The sequence below is a fragment of the Festucalex cinctus genome, chromosome 16, assembly GCF_051991245.1.
Source record: "Festucalex cinctus isolate MCC-2025b chromosome 16, RoL_Fcin_1.0, whole genome shotgun sequence".
NCBI classification, from domain to species: domain Eukaryota; kingdom Metazoa; phylum Chordata; class Actinopteri; order Syngnathiformes; family Syngnathidae; genus Festucalex; species Festucalex cinctus.
This window is the reverse complement of record NC_135426.1, coordinates 17,431,089-17,446,555: the sequence shown is the minus strand read 5'-3', so window position 1 is coordinate 17,446,555 and position 15,467 is coordinate 17,431,089. Positions and strand designations below refer to the sequence as shown.

Genomic DNA, 15,467 nt, shown 5'->3' with positions numbered 1-15,467 from the left:
GTCCTTTGCGATTCACTGTCTGTGGGTGCTGTCTGGAAGATGTGTTTGTTGCTGAATTATTAAAGACTGTCGGGTGTACTGCGTCTCGATGTGCATAAATGGAGAAAATCTTATTTGTGTCTGCATTCTGGGATCCTACCCCAGTCTCAGCACACAACAGATGTGACAAATATTGTCAATTTAGATTGTTAATGTGTTCCTATTATCATTTAAGACTGATTTTTTTGTAATTGCGATTGATTTGTGAACAGCTAAAAAAGAAACCAAACCGAAGCTAACATCGGCAAACGCGAAGGCGCTTCAATCAAATATTTTATTTTTATTTATTTTTTTACTCTTAATGTATCACTTTTTTATTTTTAAGTTTATTTACGTTTTTACAATTTTAGTCCATAAACGTTATTTTTACATCTTACACCGACACCGGATAAACACTGACGCGAGCTAAGTGTGTCACGTGGTGCTGTTTAGCCATAGCAAACAGTTTTAACACTATCTACCGCCACAACTGAGTACTACACAGTTCTCAGTCTTTCCACATATTTTCAGCAATAATGTATTTACTCTGAATTTACTTTACAGGTTTTTGAACCAAATGGCAAATGTACAGTAGGTTTTTTTTCCTGTTTTTCCTCTTATTTACAGAATAACATGCTGCGATTGCACAAGCAAACTTGCATCAATGTAAACTCTTTTCCCCCTGATTGTGAGCTTCCTCTTCTTTTCTTTCCAAATCCTCCTCCACCTGACCTACAAGTGACTCACAAGTTCCCAACAACAAAAGTTTCAAACTTGCACATCTCGCCGATGGTGTGCGCAGTTGAACTTTCAAACAAACTTTGTTTGCCGAGCCACCGTGTGTGCTGAATGCGCTCTGAGGGGTTAATGATAAGGCCCATTAAGTCGAGGCAGCAAGTGTATTACACACTGAGGTTTGACCCCTCTGTGTTTATCATCTACCGACGCTAATGACTGTTTTTAAGATTTAATTTGCTTCCTTTTATGCCTGCATCTCGTCAGCTGTGTGCAAATATCGTCATTGCACAATTGTGGGGTTCATCTCCATGCAAATGCACTTGATGGGATTTGGCATTATTCTTCAATACACGTCTCACCACAAGGACTACAGGCATTGAAGGCGAAGAGGAGGGGGGGGCGCTACGTCATGGAAAGAATGACGTCATGTTAGATTAGTGGCAAGGAGGGGACGAGCTAAGAGTGGCCTAGGTGGAGTCACTCAGTGCAGGCTGACAAGAAAGAAGAGGCCCGGGAAAACGATGCAGCACTGATCAGGTGGAGGTGTGTGCTTTGTGTTTGCTGCATCATAGGCTGCTGTGGAACCTTGAATAATCCCGTTATTATACAGAGACGAGAGAGCAACGAGGGACCACGAGAAAGGGAGGGGGGTGTCATGACGTAACCGTTTCCATAGGCGACTGATATGCGGGCTGAGCCAATGGGAATTCACACCATCGGACCGGGGCCCGCCCACTTTTGACGCGCATCACATGTCCCTGGTGGAGTTGTGGAAAAAGACAACACGGCGAAGCAAGAGAAGCATCCACGAACACTTCCGCTTTCGTCTACACGCGGATTATACTAAAATAAACGTCAATCATGACGCCAAATGTGCTCTTGAGTTTTTATTAATTGCTCACCTATGAGTAACCTGTTGGGATCAGTATTAACTTGATGACCCACATTTGCTTATTTCTATAAGTTTGTCTTTCATTTAGGTCCGATCAATCAATGTCAGTCTGTTTGGTAATTAATCCCCACAGGATCAAAGTACGTGCACTCGATGTCCCGTGTTTTTTTGGTTGTTTGGTTTTTTTTTTTACCTCAAATTGGTTGGTCAGAGCATAAACGGTTGTATGAGTGTGTTGTATTTGAATGGTTCGTCTTTTTGGTATGCTATTCAATAAATATAATTTCAGAACTGCTCTAAATGATGTACGTAGCACAACTGCATGTTGCTACATTTTATTTTGTAAAGTATTAATGGTTTCGAACTTTCTATAATTAGGATGTGTGGTGGTATTAAAAATTGGAAGTCCCCATCAACCCCAAGTAACAAAAGCATGGCCACCACAGCCTGAGAGTCATCTGTATTAAAGGGTTACACTTCGACTTTTTTGTTTTGTTTTGTTTTATAACACATACCAACAGCAAGGTTATTCAAATGTTACTGTATCAATTTGAACGCCTGTATAACACGATTCCAAATTTAGCGTTCACTGGCTACCTAAAGGGGGATCCATCTTCTCAGTTCGCTATGCTACACACACTCTTTGGCTCGGGCTGTGACGTCACTGCAGGCGGGGCTTGTACCTCAGTCCAGGGGAGCGAGCCTTGGAGCTGCTGAGACTGAGGGGGAGTGAGAGAGGGACAGAGGGTGCTCTTCGGAGAAACGGAGTAAGTATTTTTCGGCTGTCTTTACCGTCTCCTCTCGGGGTTTGATGCAGCCTCGGGCTGGCTCCGAGCACTGCCTGGGGTGGAAGTCTGAAGTCGGCGAAGTGGCTCCGTTTAGCGGGCAGCGTCCAACCAGCGCGAGCCGCTGCGGTTTGCGCGCTCGTTCGCTCGCTCGCTCTGCGATTAGCTTCTACGGCAAGCTAACGCGGCTAACCTACCCGGGATAGAGGCACTGACATTGGGGCGGCTCGTCTCCGGGAGCCCCGGGCGGCTGCTCAGCCGGCGTGCCGCAAAAAAAAAAAAAAAAAAAAATCCGTCGCGCCTTCCTCGTTTGTATTCGCCGTCCGGGGTGAACTTGAGGGGAGGTCTCAAATGTTTAGCAAAGTCGCATTTGTGGATTCTTTGCTATCTACATAGGCTGACAACGGCTGCAGGGAGCTAGGAGGCTAACCGTGCGCTAGCGTGGGTCGCTTTGGGCGATTCAAACGGGATATTGAGCCAAGGCTTTAATATTTTTTCTCGTTCTTTTTATTGGTGGAGGGGATGACTCGTGATGTGACGGCAGTTGCATGTAACGATGCGTCAACGTGCACGTCAAATGACGCTGCGGCAAAAGTTGGCTGCATTTAAAACAACATCTTGCTTATTACTACAGTATTTGGGTGAAATTACAACTTATTTATTCACCAGCCTTGATCCCTCCACGGAGACCGCCGAGCCTGTCAAGGCGACTTAACCGACCACCTGCAGTGTCAAACTGAGTATGACACTTGAATCGCATTAGTAAACGTGGAATTACAATTCCCGAAGACCCCCAACATCCCCCCACATACTTTCAGCTACACTACATCCTCTTATGCATGTTAATTTTCTGCCATTGAATTTGATGGATGCTTTTTGCATTCCTCCATGTTACCTGCAAGCGTCCCAAGTTCACGTGGTTTCCAGCCACTGAGCCCCTTTTTGGTGTGGGCCCTGTGGGGATGAAGGGATCACCGCTTATCCAATTAAACGGTGCAGGGCTGTGCTACTGATGCTCCTGCTACTGCAGCCGAGCGCAGTCGCTGTCTTTTCTTGCCTGAAATGCATGATAAGCCTCAAAGTTAATTGGCCTTGGTGGTGTGCCAATGGTCCAGTTATCTTTGAGCATTGCGTCATGGAATGACAGCTAGGTTAACTATTTGCTGAGCAAGCGTTGTCTTGTGTACAATGACCCGGCGTGTTCACTGTAACGATTTCAGAAAAACCGTATATACTTTTTGTCGTATCTTCGAAACTATGCAGCCAAGGCTTCATAACAAACTAAGTCATACATATAGTTTAAGCGCAAAAAAATGTTCCAAGAAATGTGTTGACAATGATGAGATCAACATAGAGCTCTTAATTGTTTTATTCAACATTAAAAGAAAAATGTAACGGTTCCATGAAAAAAATTTTTGCAACATGATTTGAATTGTACTGTCACTAGAAAGAAGGCGCAATTTTATGTTAATGATATGGAAAGTCGATAATAAATCTTGCATAACAAATAAATTGTCGTCTTACCTGACTTATGGCTTAACATTACGAGGGAAGTCGACATTTTCCTAAAATAAAGATGTTATACGCTATAAGGTCGTCGTGCGACAAAGTTGAAATGTGATGAGTGAAATCGGAATTTTACAAGAGAAAACGCATAAATTATTGTAATACAGAATATGACATAAGATACATGTATGAAAATGAAATTCATATTCATAACAATCGCGTGAATAATAAATAAAAAAATACTAATCATAGTTTAAGCGAAAGTCAACAATTTATGTGAATATCGTGCCATCAATTCATCGTATTTTTATTAATAATGCATTACTAAATTCGTAAATTACCAAATAATAATTTTGAATACTTTGTAAAATTGTTGTACAAGAAATCAGTTGCAATATTCCCTGAATATTTAGTTAGAATTTTCTAAGATTTAAAAAATATATATATTTAAATTCCATGTAAATAACAGAATATAAAATTCAGTCTTGTACGACAAAAAAAAAAAAATTATGTGAATGCAAGCGAAAAGTTGGCATTTTGTAAAATAACATACTACGTTATCAATTCAAAGTAAGTAATTTTAGGTGCCATAAGTTGTAATATTACAAGAAAAAAATAATGATTTTACATGAAAAATACATAAAGCTGCAGTATGTTATGTTGTATTCACATTACATGAATAAAATGAGATGAAGTCATAGTACAAGAAGCAAATTGTCTTAATGAGAATAATTCGTAATTGTAAGAGTTGTGATATTAAAAGAGAAAAGTTGCCATATCACATGCACTACGCTGAAATAATTTGCTATTAATTTGTGGTATGAGAAATAAATCGCAGTATGAGCGGTTGCATATTAGTTCCTTTGTATGAACTGCCACTTTATTCTCTCCATTTGACTGTTATTTTCCTCTGAGTGTCATCCGTGATGTCTTGAGTCACTCAGCCTATGGAGCCACGGAGCGTTTTTAATGATTTATGTAAGCCAACAGTAACCACATTGTGTCGCTCCGCCCGAGGGCTTTGGACCGTTGCAGTCACTCAAGATTGAATGAAAGAAGGAAAAAATTGATGTCCTTCCATATTCCATTGCTGTATCAGCTGGCTGTCAACAGCGTGGCCTCTTTTGGCGTAGATGCGAGCCGGTCGCGGTTCCACATGTTGCAGAAAGCGTCCCTCGTGTCATTGGACGCTCCTCGGCCACGTGGGGACCGCGTCCCATGCTTACGTTTGGAATCCAGACTTGTCACATTTTGTACGGGGGTGGCGGCGGGGGCAGCGCGGCCGGCGCACTTGTGCCAATTTCCACCGACCGTGTCAAAAGACGCTCTGTTCTCTTTGTACTGTCGTATCCAGTGCGAGCTCGTGGAAGTGAAGCACCACTCACAGCCGCCTTGGATGACATTTACCAGCGGCTCTACTCTCCAAAAATAACATTTCACTCTGTCAATATTAAGCACCTTTTCCTACATGTGTGCTTTGTTTTTTGTTAGCCTAATACCATATTTACCTAAGTCTTAAAAAAAAAAACGTTTGCGGAAACCAGCAAAATCACAACAAACTAGACTAAGTGCAATTGCTGCAGAAATTGCATGGGAATGCTGAAAGCTGAATGGTAAGATTTGAATGCATGTGGACTTATGAAGTAAATTGAGAGATCAATTATGAAATTATGACCTCCTGGTTACTGGACAATGCACTTTACCAACTGTGCCACCAAGCAATATCAGACACCTGGTAATGACGCTTAAGTTATATGTACGGAAGTGGTCGTGGAAAGTGATACTTAGAAAAAGGAATGCTTCAGCAAAATATGTTTTTAAAATGTTAAAATTGAAGATAAAATACAAATTTTTCATAGAAACATATGCAAAAGTCAGTTGCTGGACAGATAAATGTCTTACACAAGTAAGCTCCTGAGTCTTCTTCACCTGAAGACTTCCGTACATTTCCCCGCCACACTTATGTGGTGCTCCCCCTAGCGGCCCGCCAAGTAATGGCACAACAAGTAATGAACAATGGATCCGTTATAGTGGCTGCTTAACTGCAAATATAGCGATACTTGCGTAGACGTATCCATAATAATACAGTAAACTAAAACAATAGCAACTGGAAAAAAAACAATAAGAACAAATACTGACTATTCGTGTGTGTTTTGGCCTCTCGGGGCAGTGTGGTGCCGTGCATCCATGGTGTACACACTTAAAGTGAGTACAGAAGAAAGTTGCAATTGAATTCTATTAAAATAATAATCGTTTTTCACACATTGGGAAGAATTTGTGCCTTTGCGTAGTGTTAACTCATCTGTGGGTATGTGTTCCCACAAGATTTGTGTGTGGATATTCGTTATTAGAAGGAACAACACTCCCGAAGTCAATGCTAACTTCCTATTAGCATTTGCTAACGTCCTGTTCGATTTAGGCTAGTGATGTTTTAAAAACGAAGCAAGTTTTGTATTAAATATACAGTGGATTTGATTCTTAACATTGTGTATTTAGTTTTACAGTTAACTCCAACTGCGGTGTCATTAAAGGACGCTTAGGGACAACAGAATAAGCAGAATAACATACGCTACAAACTTGCTAGTTGCTAATGCGACGCAAGCAAAATGGTGCATTCAAGCTACTTTCACAACATCGGAAACTTCGATTTTCTTTGATAATGGTAATAATCGGCCATTTAGCCCAATTGGCCGATTATAATCGGCGGCCGATTAATCGGTCAAGTCCTACAATATATCTTAGTGATGTGTGATTGGATGGTCCTGATGCTTCAGCTTTAGTCTTCAGTTCCGGTCACTAGTGTCACAATGTGACAATCCTGTGTCGGCGACTGGAAAAGGCAGGTGTTCTCAAAAGACACGTTTGCAGCTGTCACTGCATAAAATTTTGACAGTGTAACATTTTCACGCTTAATACATAGTACGCATGCCTTCAAGACATTCAGACAGGATGTTCGATGTTACAAGGTTTACATTTGTCCTATCATGCCACCAAAATTGTCTTTCATAGGGGGAATGATTTTGACAACTACTCCAATTGCGATTTAATTAAGGCCCTCCACCTCCCATGTAGGTTTTTTTAACAGGCTAGAAATAAATTAAACTGTATCCCAATAAACACCTGATTTATTATACTGTACATAAATACCTTAGGTTGCTAAGTGTTAAATGAAGACGTGCTCATGTTTGGAACGGCGACAGCTCGTCTCTCTTTGTGTGTCCAGTCTGGAGGCTGTAAGATGGAAAGCGCGCTGACTTGCCGACACCTCCGACGGCGGTGAAGGGCCGCTCAAGTAGCTCTCAGCCGTGAGCGAGGCGAGCCGGGCGTCGCTGCTTTGTAGCCTCCACATTTACATGGCCTGACCCAGTTCGGAGGCAGGCTAGCGGCGGGGGGAGGGGCAGCTCGGGGAAAAGCTAAAAATACCACCCCTCGTGCTAGGCGGCTCCATTGCGGAGGGATCCCTACCATTGCTCTCCCCCACTTGCGCTGTGGGGGGGCTGACGGAGGCGGGCAAACTGCCAGGGGGACCCTCGTCGGTTGCCGCTGCCCGCCGTTCCTGCTAATTGTCTGCGTTTACTCCCGGACGAGCACTATCGCGGGCACCTTGGACGAAGGGTTGTTGTCACTCAACCGTCCCACGCCAGCTGCCGGGCCAAGGAGATCCAATCGCTCCGATTTTCTGCTGTCGTGACCCGTGACCTGCTCCGCAACTCCAAACTTTCGCCCTCGGCGTCCCTCGCAGCGCCAACGACAGTTGCGTGCAGTGTCCGACTGCACAACTTTGAATGAAATTGGATTGTAAATATAACGCAAAACTATTTCCTCTTGAGGTCTTGTCTTTTGCTTCAAACTGTAATTGCTCATGATTGGGCCATTTGCAAAGTGTAGTCAGCTTCAAGTATCCCAACCGGCGCACTGCGCATAGGCACAATTCCTCATGTGGACCTGCACACGTATCGCTCAGGCCATCCCGTGTTGCGTAACATCACCGCCATGGCCCATTAATAGTGCGCAAACCTGTGTTAGCTTGGCAGTCAGCCTTGGCGTTAGGACAGGAGGCATCGAGGACAATTACCAGTCTGCTGCCGCCGCCACCTTTGTGTTTTTGATGCTCTGTGCTATGAAGTTTACTTCAATCAACAAAGGAGCAAGTCAGCACGATTTATACAAAACAATATCAAATGTAATAATATTACTAAATATACTTTACAGTCTTTGGCTAGTGTATATGTTGGGCATTTCTTCTAATCAATGCCTCCATTTTCCAAGTGGTGCGACTGCACGTGTAACCTCAGTAAAACAAGCGGCCCAGTGAACAAATTCCTCTCCTGTTTTCATTTTTTTCTTTTCCGCGGCAGATGGCCTCAAGTCGAATCTCGACGTGTGACAGGATAGTTTCCAAGAATCTCGTCGGAACAAACTGCAAGCGCTAATGCTAACTCCAATTGTGCTGCGTCGCTGTCCCCTGTGACATATTTGGAGTCGGAGATAAACCGCGACCTGTTGCTTTGTTATCGCGCAACCTATTTCGGAGATTAGAGCGGCCCGACCGCACGCATTTTTTATTTGAGCATAGCATCGATGTATTTGTGACTAAAGAATCTATACATTGTTTCTGCGTCAACCCGACTCACCGCTCGTGTGCTTCGATTGCTCTCCCTCCTCCGCGGAACGCCACAACGGAGATCCCCAATGTCGCAGATAGTCTTAATTAGATTTAGCGGCCGGCTTTTCCTGGAGTCATCATTCAGTCGGTCCCAGCTCGCCGCCAGCGCCACGGCAGAGGAGGGAATCTTGTTCCCGCTGAGTGGCCTGTGTGCTGCGCAGCTTATGTGCAGTACATGAGCCAGCACATCGAGATGCAGGACTGGGAATGCTCAACCGCAGTCAGAGAGAATGCAACAACACTGATTCGGGTTCCCAAGGGATGGTTATTTTTGAAATATTCCAAATTGGAACCTTCGATCGCAATTCAGGGTAATTGAATGGAAAGGTGTCTTCTCAGGGGCAATGAATCAATCGCAACTGGACTCTTCTGGTAGGCTTAGATAGGGATGGGCGAGTATCAGTACCAGGTATGCGTTACTTACGACAGCAGCTGATTCGGAGTCCTGCAGGTTTTAGTTATTTCCGCCTCCCAACAGACCTGATACTAAAGATCAGGATCGTTATCAGGCATGCTGATGAGCTGATTATATGAATCAGGTGTGCTAGTGGACAGAAACCTCTAAAACCTCTGAACCCTGCTGCAGGACTTTATTTAAAATTATCTGTCGTTGTTGTTGTTTTTCTTTTTAACTTTATGTTTCAAAAGTACGAGTGATACCAGTATTGGTTACTACTCAAGAGTTGACTTGCCTTACTGTTATCAATCTATAAAGTGGTATCGAACATCCCTACTAGTCTTAGAAGACGTTTCCTCTCTCATCCGAGCAGTCTTCATCTGTTCAAACACCAACCTGCTGTTACCACCCCAAACACCACTGAGGGATTTTGGTTGATTATCGCAGCGCCATATGGATAAAAGCGGTAGTGTTTTACTTGAAGAAAGACTATCTTTCCCATGAAGACCAGCGCATGGCGTCGTCTCACCGGCAAGTGGAAGCTGGGCCGATGTTGATCCTTGACTGTCCTTTTATATTTTAAGTTCTTTATCTTCCACAAAGAGCGACGACTACTATTACTGCGTCTTGATTGTCTCCATCTACTGTTTGTCTTTTACTCAACTGCCACTAGAATGGTCAAAGGTGCGCATAATAGAAGGAGCTGAAAAATGTCCATTGAATTGAAGTAAAAAACATGTCATCAACTTGCAAGTTGATGAGCTTGTAAATCTGTACTTGTATGTCCCCTAATTTTGAACCCATGACACGGAATGTCTCCTTGACAGCGTGTTTGCTCTTGTCCCTTTCCAGATCCGACTGCATGTTGATCTCTGGCACTGCGAGTTCCCCTCCGCCGCCATGAGAGGACAGGAACAGGACTCAGCTCTCCGAGGGCCATGGCTGGCAATGTAGAAACGCTGCCGCATGACTCCGGCTGCCTCTGACGGCCCTCGCGCCTTTTTTTATGGAAGCTCGTGTGCGCTCGTGAGGATTTAAGCCTTTTTGGGACAACTTTTGTTTTTTCTGTTTTTTTTTTTTACCCCTTCGGGTAACTCCGAGCTTTGCGAGACAATGGCAAACAACTCGTACAGTGGAGTGAAGAACTCCATCATGGAGGCCAACCACGACGGCGACTTTGGATGCACGCTGAAAGAACTGCGCTCCCTCATGGAACTGCGAGGCGCGGAGGGCCTAAACAAAATTGGGGAAACTTACGGAGACGTTCACGGACTCTGCAGCCGCTTAAAAACCTCACCCACGGATGGTAAAGTTGCCCTTCACCTCACTTCAGTGGTTTGCTGTTGAATGATTTTGAAAAATAATCAGTGATATTTTTTTTCCCCTTCTCACCATGTTGCGATTGCGATTTAATATGTGACAATTTTTTTCAAGGGCCAAGGCCTCTGTTTTTTTTTTTTTTTTTTTTTTTTTTTTAAACAAACACAAGCTATAAATGAATCTATTACAATATAATATCCATTAAATAACTGTTTTGGTCTTATGGGTTAGGCTTACAATAAAATAACGTACTATTTGTGCGTTAATTTTGAGTTAATTGTGGGAATGCTGAAGCATTCCCACATATGTTATTGTGATTTTTATTCTGCACACTTTTTTGCCGCCTAACAACTCCCACATAATACTTCCAATTTGCACTGTTCAAATTTCAACTAGCTTAAAAAATTCACGTCACAATCTGAATCATTCATTCATTTGTTCATGTCAAAATATTGTGGTCTTTTTTTTTTTTTCATTTTATATAATGCAAGTAATTAACTAATTAGAAAAAGAGGAGGATGAGAGTGTGCAGGGATCAAAAAACGTTGAAGACGTCCTCATAACATAAACGTCGAAAGAATTAAACATAACAGTTGCTCTTCAAATTTGGCGGGCAAAAAATGATGAAAACCTTTTTTAATTGATTAATCATGATTAATCAAAATTGTAAAATGATTAATATGATTAAAAAAAATTTGATCGTTTGACAGCTCTAAAAAAAAAGTTTAGACATTTTACTGAACATTGAGAACAGATGTAAAATTAGTTGAATAGTAAGTTAATTATTGAAATCATGCAATTAATTATGGTTAATTAACTGACACCCCTAAAATAGAGCAACTGAAACCTGACTTAATGTGTTAGAGTTGTTATCTTACTGAACACTATGACTTTTTAGCTTTCACAAAAATTCTACTCAAATCTGGCAGAAACATAAACACAAGTCAGTACGTCATGTTTGATTAAACAGTGATTATATGTAAACACCTAGACACTATAAATCAATAGATATACAGTATAAAAATAAAAGTTCAAGAGTTTCAAAATCGCCACCTTTGCGATATGAAAATTGAATTGGACTACATCATGATGTCGATTGATGAATTATTGATCCTAGAGAATGCTAAAGTGGCGAGCCGTGTTGCACACGCCGTTGACCACCTTGACATCACTTCTTTGGAAAAGTCGCGTGTGTCAGACAGGTGGCCGGGCGGCCGGCTCGATATCCGTGTCCCCTCTCTCCTGTTTCACCTCTGCTGTGGGCGTCCGCAGCTGTCCGGCCGGGCGCTGCACCAGGTTGAGATCACACATGCGGTTTTCAGCCTTGCCCAAAGCGTCTTGCGGAAGGAGCGAGTTCATCTTGGGGGACGCCATCCCGAGTTAGTCTGTCGCCACCATGTTGTCGGCCATCCGGCTTTTGTGAAAATGAGATGTTTGACGACACTGGAGCTTCACTGTCTGACAGCACAGACCTTTTTTTTTTTTTTTCCCCGCCCTCCTTTATTCCCGCTACTCTGTTTCAGCATCTCTCTATAGACAGTCTGCCTAATCGCCACGATGACCTTGACTGAACTCTTATGGGAGAGGATTTTCAGTTTGATCCCAGATTAAAACGGCACCGCATACTCACTGTCGCAGCAACAGTCCTCAGTACGCGAGGAGAGAGAGGGAATAAAAAAAAAATTCCCTGGGCTTCATCTCGCCAGAGGGAATGCCGTAAATACCCCGCTGCATGGCAGCACGAATCACGCGCGGCGGCTGCCAGAATCATTACCTTAACGACGTGATGATTGCACGAGGTGCGCCGTGCCATCTCCTGCCTGCCAGCGTGCTGTCGTGGCTGAGAATCCTTCTGTTGAGGTGCCAGTTGTTCTCACACGTATGTGACCGTGTCACAGCCTCAAACAGTCCTGTCGCACTTTTGTCACGCGAGGCGTGCGACATGCGGAAGCGCGGCTTGGATGACGACGAGGCGCTCGCTTTGATAGTTAACAGTGGCAATCAGCTCATTGGTCATTGGATTACAGCGGCTTGACAATTGAAAAGGGATTTCTAATTAGTTAGACGCTTACATATAAAACCCTCTTTAACCAATCCCTCCCAAATCCTCCACATTTCCAAGCTCATTTTCCTCACCCAGGGAAGTTGTGCTCAACTTTTGCTGTTGCTGCATTGCGTGTTCCACCCACAGTTTGTGCTCAGTCATCGATGATACTCGGGTTTATCCTTGGGTGGGCTCGGCGAGTACACATTTTTGAGTGGAGCAATGCGTCACCACGGGGGTGTGACTGATCTACGGCCTGAGCTGTAAAGACTGTCAAGTCGACGGTGCGATCTATTTTTAGCGCCATCGGACTGTTGCGCCGTTTTAACACATACTGCGCCATCCTTTCAGCGCACTTCGGATGTCACGTCTCAGGGTCGCCGGCCACGTCGGCAGGCTTAAGTGCAACCACATCTCCGCCGCGTCAACCGGCGGCCGTCAGTCGCTCCATCGAAGCGTGCTGTTTACATTCCGAGTCCCTAATGGGACCCCCTGAATCCTCCTGCAAAATGAAACTCACCAGACTTTTCTCTTTGGATATTATTGACAGCACAGGCTTTATTTGTTAGTTGGATTTCTACATGGGTGAAGTCAAATGTTTGCGTTGTAGCTTCCTGGCCCCCTCGGGCTGTGTAAGCGCAGCGCCGAGAAGGCTTCCGTGGTTGGAATGCTGTTCACAAATCGGCCTCATTGTGTCAGATGTTGCTCTTTGCCACAGCGAAGCCTTTACTGCAAAGCCGTGATTGGTCAGCACATTTGGAACTCTTGTGGGTCAGTGTGTTTAGCTGCATGATAAAAGCCTCCGTGGCGAGGCTAAGGCAACACAAACGGGGACTGAAGGACGGGATTTCTTCCCAAACGTCTTTTTTTTGCCCATTAGTGCATTTGTCCTAATGTTTGTGGAAAAGCCTGTCTGTCTACATTCATTCAGTCGTCCGAGAATTTTTGAGTTATGTTCCCCTAATTACAAGTTACACAAACTAATCACACTAAGACGTGACAATGTTCATTTAAGTGCGGTGTCACATTGTAAGGACAATGTGTCATTATTCCAAGAGGAGCCGTACGTAAGCGTGACGTTCAAGCTTAAAGGTGTCTGCTACATTGTGATGCTCATCCTCTTAAAGAAGAAGTCAACCCCCACAAAAAATTCTTGACAATATGTTCTATGCAGCTTCACTAGTCTAAATGCGATATTCTGGTTAATATTGCATTAGTTGAATATGAGTTAAACAGCAAAATCCAGCAGTTTTTATCAATATCAGAAGGCGGCTATTTTGCCAGTTGCTGTCGAGTGAAAATGACATCACAGTGTTAATTTCGTCAACAAAAACTAAACAAAAATAATTTCGTCAACACACATTTTCCACCGGACTAAAACTAGACTAGATGAGACTAAAAGCCCCATTTATAAACAATAACTGTGACTAAATCAGTGAAATAGTTTTAGATTCGAAAAGGTTCAATAAATCTGCTGACAAAAAAATATACAGGGATAAAATGCTTGTCCTGACAAAAACTAGACTAAAATGTTGACAGTTTTTATTGACTAAAACTAGATTAATAAAATTATGTTTTCTTGGCTAAAATAAAGACTAAAATGCTAGATTTCTAGTCTGCTAAAAATAGAGTAAATAAAAATGGGACGAGGTTAACTAGCTGTGATCAAAACTAACAAGCGTGACTGAAATTGTTTTAAAACTAAGACTACATTTAAAAATGGCACAAAATTCACACTACTCAGGTCTCAGGTAACAACCAATCACAGCTCAGCTTCAGAAAACAGGTGAACTGTGATTGGTCGTTATCTGAGCCCGGAGCAACTGTGATGTCATCTTCAGTCGGCAAGTGGCAAAATGGCCGCCGCCTGACATGGATAAAAACGTCTGGATTTTGCTGAGGTCACATATTACTGTCAATAAATGTTTAAGGTTAATTTCCTCTTTAAAAGCATCAAGAGACTCACAATAGCAGTAGTAGACCTTCCTAACATTTGTTTTTTTTTTCAGTGACTTCTTTAACTCCAATGGTGGCACTCATTCAGACTGCAGCTTGCTTATTTGTCGTTGTCATATTTGCTCTCCTGTTGTTGACACAATCTTCAGTCTGGAGGCAGTAAAACCAAAACAAAAAACAAAAAAAAAGTCAAAAGTGCAACAATGTTTTACTGGTTTGCAACAAGGCCAATCCTCACTTTGACCCCTCTCCGGCGACCAGGACGACAGTCAAACTAAACGGCTAACGATTAGCCGCTTGACCCGGCCCCGCGGTGCGGGCTGCCCAGCCCGCCTATTTTCACTTTCCGTCGGCGGGGATGAGGTGCTGACTGCTCTGTCACTTATATTTATTGCGGCCAAGCGGCGAGGGAAAATGTGGCATCAAATTGAACCGGGCCTGTAGCTGTCAGCGTCTTTTCATTAGTGGCTTAAAGAATCAAAGCAGACGATAGGAGGTGGCGAGGGAGCCGCGACGGGAAATTATTGCCGGGTAAACCCCGCGGCTCGCGCCGGTGACTCACTGTTCCGGCTCCCTACCACGAGTGGACCTTGAGGAAAGAATCTGGTTGTGTTTTCATGTGTGGATGCTGTCCCCAAGTATCACCTAAAAAATACCTTCAATTCCTAGAAACGTGTATATTATAAGTAAATCTGTAAAACGATTAATTTTTTTTAATGCGTATAGTTTTGTTTATTGCTCACACAAACCTGTGCTACCTTTAACATAACCATATGCTGTGAACTAAAGGATCGTCTGCGGTCAAAATTAATAGTGTAATTAATCTGCGTTAATACCTGATTAATATGATAATTTTGTGTGATTGATTAATTAGTTAATGCTTTAACTTTGACAGCACTAATTGGAAGCCACAGTAACATTGTTCATAGTAGCTTTGAACACTTGAATGATTCAATTAAAATGTATTGTGCATTAGTGTTAAAAATGTAATCTAAATAAAAGTCTAAAATTAAAGTTAAACAAAACAAAAAAATTGAAAGCATATGTTCTACACTGGTAATTAAAAGTTAAATAAAGCAGAACTCTACCTCTGTGATTCTTTCATACTAATAACACAGAAAATCACTGCTTTAAAATCATTTGTT

At 42.9% G+C, this 15,467-nt stretch overlaps 1 protein-coding gene across 1 annotated transcript in view; it reads left to right on the top strand.

Annotated features, from left to right (window-relative positions):
• The window catches only part of atp2b1a (ATPase plasma membrane Ca2+ transporting 1a), a 95,916-nt gene that overhangs the window by 59,530 nt on the left and 20,919 nt on the right, over window positions 1-15,467 (top strand). The window contains exon 6 of the mRNA XM_077498721.1: window positions 9,855-10,308. Coding sequence (XP_077354847.1) covers window positions 10,116-10,308 — 193 coding nt within the window. The 5' untranslated portion in view covers window positions 9,855-10,115. The remainder of the gene's footprint in view (window positions 1-9,854; window positions 10,309-15,467) is intronic.